Raw genomic sequence first — 11,868 nt, 5'->3', positions numbered from 1 at the left:
CGTTCCCCACGGGGATGGTGGGGATGGGGGTCCCCTCGTACCTGGGAGGTGAAGTCGTGCTGCTGCAGCTGCCGGCCCTCCCGCAGGTCCCAGGAGCGCACTGTGTTGTCCAGGCCCCCCGTCCACAGCTTGGTACCGTCGTGGGAAATGTCTATGCAGCTGGCCCCGTCCGTGTGCCCTTGGAATTGCCTTGGGAGTGGGAAAAAAAGGGTGGAACTCTGCGGGGGAGCGGCGGGAAAAGCCAGGGCTGTGCTCGAGGTGCTCGAGGCTATGTTTGTGTGGCACATCCACACTAAACGTGCCTGGAAACCACCCAGGAGCAGCCTGAGCCCGGGAGCAGCAGCCTGGCCAAGGACTGGGCTGGGCCAGGATCAGCACCAGGAGCTGGGGCGGCATCACCAGGGGCACCAGCCCGGAGAGCACGGGGGGCTCACCACCCCTGGGGTGTGTAAGGCCAGGCTGGACAGGGCTCGGAGCAGCCCGGGATAGTGGGAGGTGTTTTCACCCAAGGAAAAGAGGAAAGGGAATGATGGGGGGAAGAGGAAAAGGGACAGTGAAGAGGGGAAGAGGAAAATAAACATTGATGGAAGGAAGAAGAAAAGGGACATTGATGGAAGGAAGAGGGACATTGACAAAAGAAGAGGAAGAAGGACATCGACAAAAGGAAGAGGAAAAGGGACACTGATAAAAGGAAGAGGAAAAGGGACACTGACAAAAGGAAGAGAAAGAGAGACATTAATGAAGAGGAAAAGGGACACTGACAAAAGGAAGAGGAAAAGGGAGGTTAACAAAAGGAAGAGGAAAAGGGACATTAATGAAGAGGAAAAAGGACGTTGTGGGGGACAAGGACAAGGAGCACTGACAGAAGACAAAAAGGAACGTGACAAGGTAAACCAGCCTTCGAGGCCCTTCCCACGCCAGAACCCCCCAGTCCCAACACCCCCAGCCCGCGGCAGGGCTCACCTGACCAGGGTCTGGTTGTGCAGGTCCCACACGGCGATGTTGCCGTCGCTGCAGCACGAGAAGCACACCTTGGCGTCGGGGCTGATGGCCAGCGCGTAGCATGCCGGCGCCGACGACGTCAGCTCGGCCTTGATGCGCGGTGTGGGCGACGCCAGGTCCCAGATGGTCAGCGTGCTGGCCTCGCCCCCCACGATCAGCGTGCGGCCGTCCGGCAGCAGCTTGCAGGAGCGGATGTAGTTATCCCTGTTCTGGGGAACCACGGCACCGTCACACACCGGCACGGGCATGGGAGGGGATGGGAGGGGAAAAGGGGTGAGGAGAGGGAAGAGGAAAGGGAGTGCAAGGGGTGGGAGAAGGGGAGAAGGGATGGTGAGGGGGAAAGAGGGAAAGAGATGGTGAGGGGGAAAGAGGAGAAGGGATGGGGAGGGGAAAAGAGGAAAAGGGATGGTGAGGGGAAAAGAGGAAAAGGGATGGTGAGGGGAAAAGAGGAAAAGGGACATAGACGGTGAGAAGAGGAAAAGGGACCATGATGGAGCAAGAGGAAAAACAACAATGGAGAAAGAGGAAAAAGAACGTTGATGGGGAAAGAGGAAAAAGAACGTTGATGGGGAAAGAGGAAAAGGACATCAACAGGGAGAAGAGAAAAAGGGAAATTTAAGGAGGGAAAAGAGAGATAACAGGAAGAGGAAAAAGACAGTAATGGAAGACAAAGAGTTGGTGATGGAGAAGCAACAGGATGTTAGGGGGTGAGAGGAAAGGGAGGGCAGGGGGGAAGAGGAAACACAGACGGCCACGTGGGGAAGAGGTGCTGATGTTAATGGGGAGAAAACAACACCCCCAGGGCGGGTGGGGCAGGGGACGCAGCCCGGGGCCAGCAGCAGCCCCTGGGCGGGCGCAGCCCTCACCAGGCAGTCCAGCTGGGAGATGGGGCTCTTGCTGCCGGGCTGGCTGATGTCCCAGATCTTGACGCAGCCCTTGCCGCCGGTGTAGACGTGGCGCGTGGGGTTGCTGATGGTGACGGCGCACACCACCTCGCCGTGGCTCAGCGTGTTGATCTGCCGCGCGTGCCGCGGGATGCCGGGCCCCGCCAGCGCGTCGTGCGGGAACGGCACCGGCTGCATCTGCCCGTCGGCGCTCACGTGGAACGAGTACGCCCTGCCGGGGGGGAGAGGGCTTGAGGGGACAGCCCCGCTGCCACAGCCTGTCCCCAGCGCCAGCCCAAAGCCCTCCCTCCTCTCCTGATGCCTTCAGTTTTCTCTTCCCTGTGTTTCAGGCTCTGTGCTGCCCAGGGTGCAGCTCTGAGCTCACACTCAGGGTCACTCAGCTCTGCACACAGCACAGACACAAAACAAATCCTTCTCCTGCTGCACACCAAGGACAACTTTCAGCCCCAAAGCACAAACAAGAGGGGCTGCAGGGAGGAACAAGGATGGGACCTCACAGCCTGGAGCTGGAATTGGACAATTAAACCCCAATGTGCAAATGGACCACAAGTTATAGAAATGTAAAACCTCATGACTGATCAGTCATTTTGTGACCATTCTAACTCCACCTTGGGTGTAGCCCTGGCCAGGCCCTGTCCTGCTCAAGGTGTATCCTGCACACCTTTCAATAAATCCCTGCTTTATTCTCCAGCTCTGTCTGGTCTCTGTTCCAGGTCAGCCCTCCCAAGGCATCGCTCCCTCCCGGCCGCTCACCCCCTCCAATCCCACCAGAATCCCAGCAGCGCTTACGGTTTCCCTCCGGGGATGGAGGCCAGGCTGGAGGGCAGCCCCGGGGCTCGCATGGGCGGGTGTGGGTCAAACCCGACCTGCCGAGAGACGCACGGACACGGCTGAGGCCAGACACGGGCCAGGAAGGGCGCACAGCTCCCCATCCCTCACCCCTGGGAACACCGGGCAGCTCCCGCTTCCCCTCCTGCTCAAAGCTGCCTGCTGTTTGCCCTGGCAGCAAGGGGAACCAGCCAAAGGTCTGGGGTCTGCAAGAACCGGGTGGGACACGCTCCCTTCTCCCCGTGTCGTTCCCAAACCCCAGGGACGGGATCAGCCACGTTGTGCCCAGCGCCCCGAGGGCAGAAACCCCAATCTCTGCTCCAACGGCAGCGTTTGACTCCTTGTTCTGCCTTAAAACAGGAGTTCAGTGAAAGGAACGGGATATGGGGTTGAGGAGTGGGGTAAGGCGCCGAGGAACTGGATAAGGGACTGAGGAATGGGATAATGGGGCTGAGGAATGGGATAATGGGGCCGAGGAATGGGATAAGGGACCAAGGAATGGGATAACAGGGCTGAGGAATGGGATAATGGGGCCGAGGAATGGGATAAGGAGCTGAGGAATGGGATAACAGGGCCGAGGAATGGGATAACAGGGCTGAGGAACGGGATAAGGGACCAAGGAATGGGATAACGGGGCTGAGGAATGGGATAATGGGGCTGAGGAATACGGGGCATGGGGCTGAGGAACAAGATGGAGAACCCCCAATCCAGTGGCACACGCACATCACCCCACGGGGGAGCACCTCCATCCCCACCCCTTCAGTCCAAACCCCGGCTGGCTGCAGGGAGAAGGAGCCCCAGCCCCCAGCCGCCCCCCAGCCCTCCCCCAGGAGAAAGGAGCTAAAAGTGCTACGTACAGCTCCAAAGCTCACCATTGGCGACCGGCCGTAGGCGGCGGCAGCGGCGGCGGCGGCGCTCATCTGCGGGGGGAGGTTGTGCAGCCCCGCGTAGGCGCCGGGGCTGGTCAGGGAGCCGTTCATCTCGTGGTGCCCCATCATGGCAAAGGGCGCCGCGTACGAGCCCGCGATGGAGATGGGCGTGCGCAGGGCCGAGGCTGCGGGCGGGGGGACAGCGTCAGCGAGGGGACAGGGCTGGGGACACGGGCAGGGAGGGGACAGGGCTGGGGACAGGGCTGGGGACACTGTCAGGGTGGGAACAGGGCTGGGGACACCATCAGGGAGGGGACAGGGCTGGGGACAGGGCTGGGGACACTGTCAGGGTGGGAACAGGGCTGGGGACACCATCAGGGAGGGGACAGGGCTGGGGACAGGGGCAGGGAGGGGACAGGGCTGGGACAGGGCTGGGGACACTGTGAGGGTGGGAACAGGGCTGGGGACACCATCAGGGAGGGGACAGGGCTGGGGACACCGTCAGGGACGGGACAGGGCAGGGACAAGGCTGGGGACACGGGCAAGGCTGGGGACACGGGCAAGGCTGGGGACATGGGCAGGGCTGGGGAGCACAGCACAGCCATGGAAAAACCCAACACCATGGAGTCCAAGCCCATGGCCAACAGCACTTTGTCCCCAGCCCAGAGCACTGAGTGCCACATTCAGGGGCTCCTTGGACACCTCCAGGGATGGGGTCTCCACCACCTCTCCCTGGGCACCCCTGCCAAGGCCTGCCCACCCTCTCCGTGAGGAAATCCCTCCCGATGCCCAGCCTGAACTCCCTCTGGCACAGCTCGAGGCTGCGTCCCCTCACCCCAACCCCGCTCGCTCCATGACTGCACCTCCCTCCTCAGCTGTCACACCTGCATTAGGTCCCCATAAACCCGATCCTCCACAAATGCAGCCCCCCAAGCCCCCCGTGCTGGGGGTGACCCCGTACCCACCCAGGGGGTCCATGCCGCTGGGTTTGCCGGGCATGGGCCGCAGCCCCGGGGTGCTGCTGGTGCCCGGGGTGGGAGCGTCGTTCCGGGGCGTCGGAGTGTTGGACTTGAGGCCGGGCGTGGAGGATTTGTCGTTCTGGGGGGAGAAGGGAGGGAAGGCAAGGGATGAGCCCCCTCCGGCTGCCGGGACGCAGAGCCCGGCCCTGCCCCGCAGGAGGGACGTACGTGGCCCAGGTCCTTGGTCTTGGAGGAGGGAGTGCTGCTGGAGGAGGCCACCGAGGCCGGGCTGTTGGGAGCGTCCCCTTTCTTCAGCCCACGCGCCTTGTCCAGGCCGTTCTCCGGGGGGGAATGGGCCGGGCTCACCCGGGGCGTGGCGGGGTCCTGCGGGATGGGAAAAGCCTTGGAATTCCCATGGTGGGCAGGGCTCCCTCCGGCTTCTCCCTCAGGCCGGGGTGGGGAGGTCCCAAGGGAATCCCAAACCCACACCAGAGCCACCCAGACCTCACCTCATTGGAGACGTCGACCACCAGGTCGTCGCTCTTGTCACCATCGCTGTCCTGGAACACAGAACGTGTCACACCCCGCAGAGAGCCCCAAAAACCGGGGGGGGATCAGCCCCCCGAGGAGCCAAACACCCCCACCAGCTGCAGCACGCCCAGGCTGGAGCTCAGGGGAAGTTTCTCCATGGGAAAGGTGGCCAGGCATTGGAAGGGGCTGCCCAGGGCAGGGGCAGTGTCAGTCAGGGGAGTGGATGTGGCACTTGGGGACACGGATCACGGTGGCCTTGGCAGTGCTGGGCGATGGTTGGCTCCACAGACTCCAAGGCCTTTTCCAGCCTGAGCCATTCCACGGCTCTCTGCCCCAGCTCACCCACATCACATCTGGATAATACCACCCAGAGCTCACAGCCCGTCCCTGTCCCTGTCCCTGTCACTGTCCCTGTCCCTGTCACTCACATATCGGCTCATGCTGTCCTTCTCCTCCGCTTTCCTCTTCTTGGAGTCCAGGCTGTAGTCCGTGGAGCTGCGGTGCTTCTCGCTGGCCCGCAGGCTCTCCGAGGGGGACACGGAGTTATTCTGGGGAAGATATTTTGGAATATCTCTGGAATATCTTTGGAATAATCCAAAGCTGGAGAGGCGTTGGAGGGGCACTGGATGGAAACGGGATCCCACGAGCGGCAGGTCCCAGGGACACGCACAACCCCACGGTCACCCCCCAATCCCACAGGATCCAACACCGGCCTGGCTGATGGGAGCACTGGGAATGCTGTGAGGATGCCCACGGACACCCTCTGCCCTTTGCTGCAATAGCAGGGAAATGCAGGAGGAGGTTGTTGTCCATAAAAACACCTGGGAAATCCCACATGGGCAGGAGTGGCAGAGCCCAGCGCCCACGGCACAGCTCTGCTCGTTGGGAATTCTGTCCCTGCCTCGAGCAGCAAAGCCCAGGACATGCTGGCATTCCCAGGAAAGCTCCAGAGGCCAGGAGCTCTCCCTCCGGCAGAGCTGGGAGCCTCACCCAGGAGGAGCAAAGGAATGGCTGCATCCTTGCCCCGGAGCCACAGGACAGCCACTGAACATTCTGGAAAACCCACGTGACCGGGAATGGCAGAGCCCGGTGGCACAGGGGGAATTCAAGCGGCAGAGCCCAGGGGATGCCGGCATTCCCAGGAAAGGCTGGCAGCAAACACGGCAGCACAACCAGGAAGATGCCTGGCCCTGACCCCACATCCCCATCCTGGCACAGCCTGACCTCGATCCTGCATCCCCATCCCAGCACAGCCTGGCCCTGACCCCACATCCTGCCGGGATCCAGCCCCTTCCCACCCCGCAGTCCCGGGATCCAGCCCCTTCCCACCCCGCAGTCCCGGGATCCAGCCCCTTCCCACCCCGCAGTCCCGGGATCCAGCCCGGCTCCCCGCGCCGCCAGCGCCGCCGCCGAGCCGTGCCCGCCTCCCCTCCCTGCCTGGAAGGGAGAACCAAAGCGGTTCATGTTTCTCCCCGGTCCCCACTAAGCAGCTTTGGATAACACGGAGCTCTTTCTTCCCAGGCAGTCATGCTGAAAACCCTCGCAGCTCCCAGAGAATCATGTCAGGCATTTAGAGGCATCGATCCATTCAGCCCCGCTCCTGGCCCGCCGCCAAGGAACTAAATATTTTTTATTGCACAGGCAAAGGCTGGGGAAAATATGAATGACTAACGCTGATTATCGCACACATTAAACCTCCGTGGGGAATACCCCGGCTCGCCGTTTACGGCTTGGGAGGCTGCCCGGCCCCGCGGCCCCCTGCCCGCCGCAGCGGCGGCTGCGCCCTGCCCGGCTCCCCCCTCGCAGAGCCCTTCCCCTCCCGCTCCCCCAGCGCCGTTTGCGGGCTCGGGGCTGGCAGGGGAGCGCTGCCAAGCCGCGGCTCTGCCGGGCTTTGTCCCGGCGGCTCTGCACAGGGAACGGCTCGGGAAACACCTCAGGAAACACCTCCGGGAGCTCCACCGAGCCCGGCCTGGGAGCCAGCCCCGCCCTGTCACCCGCAGGGAGATCAGGGACACGTCCAGGCCTGCCCCGGACACCTCCAGAGCCTCCCTGTGCTGCCCATTCCCGTGTTTGACCCTTTCCATGGAGAAATTCCTCCCGCTGTCCCGTTTGCCCTGAGCACTGGGGCGGGAGGTGCTGGCAGGGCAGCCCTCACTGGCTCCTGCCACCCTTGATATCCCCTTTCCATCCCTGCTCCCAGGGAACCCATCCCAAGGGAATTTCAGCCCCCACTGGATCCTGCCACCCTCAACATCCTCTCCCATCCCTGCTCCAATGGAACCCATCCCAAGGGAATGCCAACCTCACCTGCCTCCTGCCACCCTGAGTGTCCTCTCCCCATCCCTGCTCTGATGGAACCCATCCCAAGGGAATGCCAGCCCCTACTGGATCCTGCCACCCTCAACATCCTCTCTCCATCCCTGCTCCCAGGGAATCCCTCCCAAGGGCAGCCCCCGAGGTGTCACAGACCTCCAAAATCCAGGGATATCCCTGCCTAGGAATTGCTTGAGCTTCCAGGTCCTGCTTAACAGGGCGTGATAACCAAACCCACCCCGGATCAGGTGACCCCAGGTAAAGGGGAGTGATCAGGAATGAAGCAGCTTCCCCGACCTCCGAAGGGTTTGGGGTCTGAGCAGGCTCGTTCAGCCAAAACGCTGGAATTTCCTGACACTCTGCCGCAGGCAGAGGGATTTAAATCAAATTTCCAAACCACCACCACGGAGGAGGTGGCTCCTCTCATCCCAGCACAGCTCCTCCAGGCAGGATGAGGGATTTTATTGCCTGGTTTATTATTTAATAAGACCTGTGCCAAAGGCAGCCCTGCAGCTCCCACCACCAGGTGGGTTTTTTTAAGGGATAAATAAAACTCAGCCATGCAGCCACCAAAAACGGGAGCAGAAGGAAGGAATGGGACTTACTGCACTTGAGTCTCGCTCTTCAGGAGATGCCAGGGCAGAGCCAAAACAGAGACAGGAAAAATAAAGCAAGTTAGGATAAGTCTTAAAGCAGGAAAATAAACCCAGAACCTCCTCATGCTCTTAACTCAAGCCCTGTCTGGGCTCTCTCCAGCTTTAAAATCTGCCTCCATCCACCTCTCCCATCCAATTCCTGCCCGTTTGTCCATGTGATTTACCTGGCTGTGATTTATCTGGGCAAACACAGCTGGAGATGCCCTGAATGCCCAGGGAAGGGCAGCAGCCCCAGGTGTGTCCCCGAGGTCACCCCGCAGCCCTGGGGGCACAGCTCCACACCCAGGACGGGTTCAGCCACATCTGTCCCCAGATGTGCTCATTTTCCCTGGAATCTCTGGCCAGCTGAACCCACACAGGAAAAGGAATGGAACTGGATCACTGCTACCAATAGTTTTGTGTCACTGCTGTTCCTCCCCACCCCAAATCAGCTCAGGGAGGCTCTGGGAACCTGCCCTGCCAACGGGAAAGCCGAGGGGAGACATCCCAACCCCTCCTGTGCTGGGATCTGCTGGGACAATCCCACACTGCTGCTCTGCAGGGATCACAGACCCTTCATCTTACAGATGGCTGGACCCCAATAATGGGAAAAACCATCCCAGTGCACAGAGCTGGGTCCCTGACCATGGGAGGGCTCTGATGTGATGGAGAGGAGGAGGAGGGTGAAGGCTGCTTTCCCACTAAGGCACAGCACAGGAACTGCAGCCAAATGCTCCATCATTTAGGGGACTCTGCATCCCTAAAAGCTCAGACCTGACTGCAGCTGACCCAAGGGATGGGAAATGAGTCGTGACAGGACCAGGGCGTTCTCCCAACATCAGAGGGACCGGGGGCTGCTGGAGAAACTCCAGGAGCTGCTCCCAGGGCTGGAGCCAGGCTGGGAGAGCTGGGGGTGCTCACCTGGAGAAGGGAAGGCTCCAGGGAGAGCTCAGAGCCCCTGCCAGGGCCTAATGGAGCTCCAGGAGAGCTGGAGAGGGACAGGACACAGGGAATGGCTTCAGGGTGGAAAAGTGGAGGTTTGGGTGGGAGATTGGGAAGGAACTGCTCCCTGTGAAGTGGTGAGGCCCTGGCACAGAGTGCCCAGAGCTGGATCTCTGGAGGTGCCCAAACTCAGCTCGGAGCACCGGGCGCTGTCTTTAACGCTTCTCTCACTCCGAACCGAACCAGCAGGAGCAGCAGCCCCCCTCACCTCTGTGGTCCAGGTCGTGGTGGTTCTTCTCGTCCTTGACGGCCAGGTGTGCCTGGCTGCCCAGCGCGCCGAGCGCCAGCAGCCCCGAGCTGGTGCCGGTGACGGGCGGGAGGCCGGGCGGCTGGAGCCCCGAGGGGTGCGGCGGCAGCTGGACCGGGGGCCCGTGGGCGGCGTGCGAGAGGTGCTGAGCCTGGAGCTGCTGCTGCTGCAAGGAGAGCGCCGGTGAGGCGGGCGGGGAGGGAGCTCCCGCGCAGGGACCGCCGGCCCCGCCGCACCGGCGCCCGCGGGGATCCGCGGGACGAGCCCGCGGCAGCGCCGTGCTCCCCGAAGGCTCGGCCCTGTGGATGTGGTTAGTTTGGCTCGTCCGGCAGTAGAAGGGGGAAAAAAACCCCACCCAGCAGGCAGAGAGACTCCATGGCTGGAGGGCAGCAGCTGAAGCGGTCAGAGAGAGAACTGCAGCAAGCAGGAGCCTCCCCAGCACAGGGAAGCTGTGCTCACTGCTCGGGAGCAGCCTCCAGGGGCTTCACGGGGAGGAGAAAATTCCACACCACGTCCTGGTCCCATCCCAGGATCCTGCTGCTCCCAAGCCCTTCTGACACCACCACCAATCCCTCCTGGCACTGGATAAATCCTGCAGGGATGCTCCATTCCCACCACGGGGTTGGACACAACCCCTGTGTTCCCCAGAGCTCTGGCCCAGCCAGGATGGCAGAGGGCCCCCAGCTGCTCCCAGGGGTTTTTTGGGAGTGAATCCCGGCCATCCCAGCATTCCTCCAGCCATGGAGACTCCCTGCCCACCCCAGCTCAGCTGGAAAAAGCAGAACTGCAGCCCTGGGCAGAGGAAGGGAGAACCAGACACATTCTCTACTTCAAACACAATCCTGGAAGAAAACCAGCTGAAATCCAAGGAACCCTTCCCAGAGTGCCCAGGCCAGCCCTGGTGCAGCCAGGAGGGTCCTGGAGCTGCCTGGAACCCTCCTGCCTGCACCCACAGCCCCTCCAGCAGCTCCCAGGGAGGGCACTGGGCAGCTGAGCACAACGGGAATCACGGGCTGGGGACACCCGGAGCGAGGGGACACCCAGGCTGCAGCAGAGCCCCCCAGGCCACTCCAGGGCTGTCCCCACAAGCAGCTTGGATCAGGATTTGTCCCAGGGCACTCCGAGGGGCAGGGATGGGCAGCAGGACGTGCTGGCACCAGGGCACCCCCAGGGATGGAGGGCTCCACGTTCCCATCGGTTCCACCAAGGAAATCTCCAGCACATCCCAGAGCTGTGGAAGGTGCTCCCAGGTGCCCCTGGATCCCTGGCAGTGCCCAAGGCCAGGCTGGATGGGCTTGGGGCACCCTGGGACAGTGGGAGGTGTCCCTGCCATGGCAGGGGTGGCACTGGGTGGGATTTAAAGTCCTCCCAACCCAAACCATTCCAGGATTCCATGGTTCCCCCACATCCAGTCCAAGTTTTGGGGGAGCAGCTGTGGCCCGTGCCCGGCGTAAGGTCCATTTTGGGCAGCAGAAGGTGCCACCCTGTCCCATGCCGGGGACACAGCAGGACACACGGACACAGCAGGACACACGGACACAGCAGGACAGAGCAGGGCCTGGCTGGCTCAGCCGCCCCTCCCAGAGCTGCTTCCTCATCCCTGTGGGATGCAGAGGGAAATCCCCATCCACAACAAGATCCCAGGCAGGAGCTGAGGGCAGAGGCCGCATCCCAGGCACAGGAGATCCACGAGAGCAGCTCCTTCCAGGCAGCTCCGATATCCCAGCTGGAGCCACACGGAGAAGGAAATCCATAAATCCCTGAGAAAGCGGGAGCTGGGTCTGCCAGCAGGGCGGGAAGCATCCTCAGGATGGACATTCCAGAGTGTCCCCAAGGCAGGGCTGGGGGTGACGGGTACAAGGTCGGTGCCTCGGCAGCTCCTCAGTGCCAGGATCAATCCTCCAGCACCAAAACAAATGGAACAGATCCTTGGCTCTTCCCAGTCCCAATTCCACAGGATTTCCACCCCTCTGAGTGAGAGGCAGGGCTGGCCATGGCAGCAGAGCATCATCCCAGAGAACGGCCCCGGGTGGTTTTCCAGCACCTCCAACCATTCCCACATTCCTCTCCTGGGAGCTCTCCATGGGTGCCAATCCTTGGAATCCACCAAGATCCAGTGTTTGATCCTCAGCTTCCAGAAACATCTGCAGGCTGTAGCTCATCCCAGCAGCTCTCCAGCCAAACAAGGGACAGCACCACTCCAATCGCCAGGGTGTCCATGGGAATTCCAACCTGGAACAGCCCCGGGGACAGCACGGCCCCAGGGCACAGGAATCAGCTCCTGGAGTTGCTCCAGCAGAGAAGAAAAAACCTGGGATTTCTTCCTGGATTTTAGGATGCCAACAGATAAATCCATCCATGGTGAGCAGCAGGAACAGCCCTGCACAGGGCAGGGGCACCAAGGTCAGGACACAACATCCCAGTGGCCCACGGCAGCATCCCCAGGGCTCCTGGTTTTCCTCTCTCAGGAAGCCGAGAGCAGAATCCACGTGGGACATCCTGAAGCCAAGATCCCAGAGCAGGGCTGCAGAGCCAGGTCCAGGCAGGTCATTCCCGTGGCAAGGAGAGGATGAGGAG

The 11,868-nt window shown here is 61.7% G+C and overlaps 1 protein-coding gene across 7 annotated transcripts in view; it reads right to left on the bottom strand.

Annotated features, from left to right (window-relative positions):
- Nucleotides 1-11,868, bottom strand: part of TLE3 (TLE family member 3, transcriptional corepressor) — a 29,920-nt gene that overhangs the window by 4,533 nt on the left and 13,519 nt on the right. For 2 of the 7 annotated variants that reach the window (XM_063413032.1, XM_063413035.1), the window contains exons 8-18: nt 9,253-9,457; nt 8,013-8,029; nt 5,523-5,642; nt 5,073-5,123; nt 4,792-4,947; nt 4,570-4,702; nt 3,593-3,789; nt 2,697-2,773; nt 1,869-2,118; nt 964-1,211; nt 42-189 (exon numbers count right to left, since the gene is read on the bottom strand). In XM_063413032.1, the coding sequence (XP_063269102.1) occupies nt 42-189; nt 964-1,211; nt 1,869-2,118; nt 2,697-2,773; nt 3,593-3,789; nt 4,570-4,702; nt 4,792-4,947; nt 5,073-5,123; nt 5,523-5,642; nt 8,013-8,029; nt 9,253-9,457 (1,602 nt within the window). The remainder of the gene's footprint in view (nt 1-41; nt 190-963; nt 1,212-1,868; nt 2,119-2,696; nt 2,774-3,592; nt 3,790-4,569; nt 4,703-4,791; nt 4,948-5,072; nt 5,124-5,522; nt 5,643-8,012; nt 8,030-9,252; nt 9,458-11,868) is intronic. The other 5 variants (XM_063413034.1, XM_063413036.1, XM_063413033.1 and 2 more) reach the window with 3 other exon arrangements.

Source organism: Prinia subflava, chromosome 15, assembly GCF_021018805.1.
Source record: "Prinia subflava isolate CZ2003 ecotype Zambia chromosome 15, Cam_Psub_1.2, whole genome shotgun sequence".
NCBI classification, from domain to species: Eukaryota; Metazoa; Chordata; class Aves; order Passeriformes; family Cisticolidae; genus Prinia; species Prinia subflava.
This window is presented reverse-complemented; position numbering and strand designations above follow the sequence as displayed.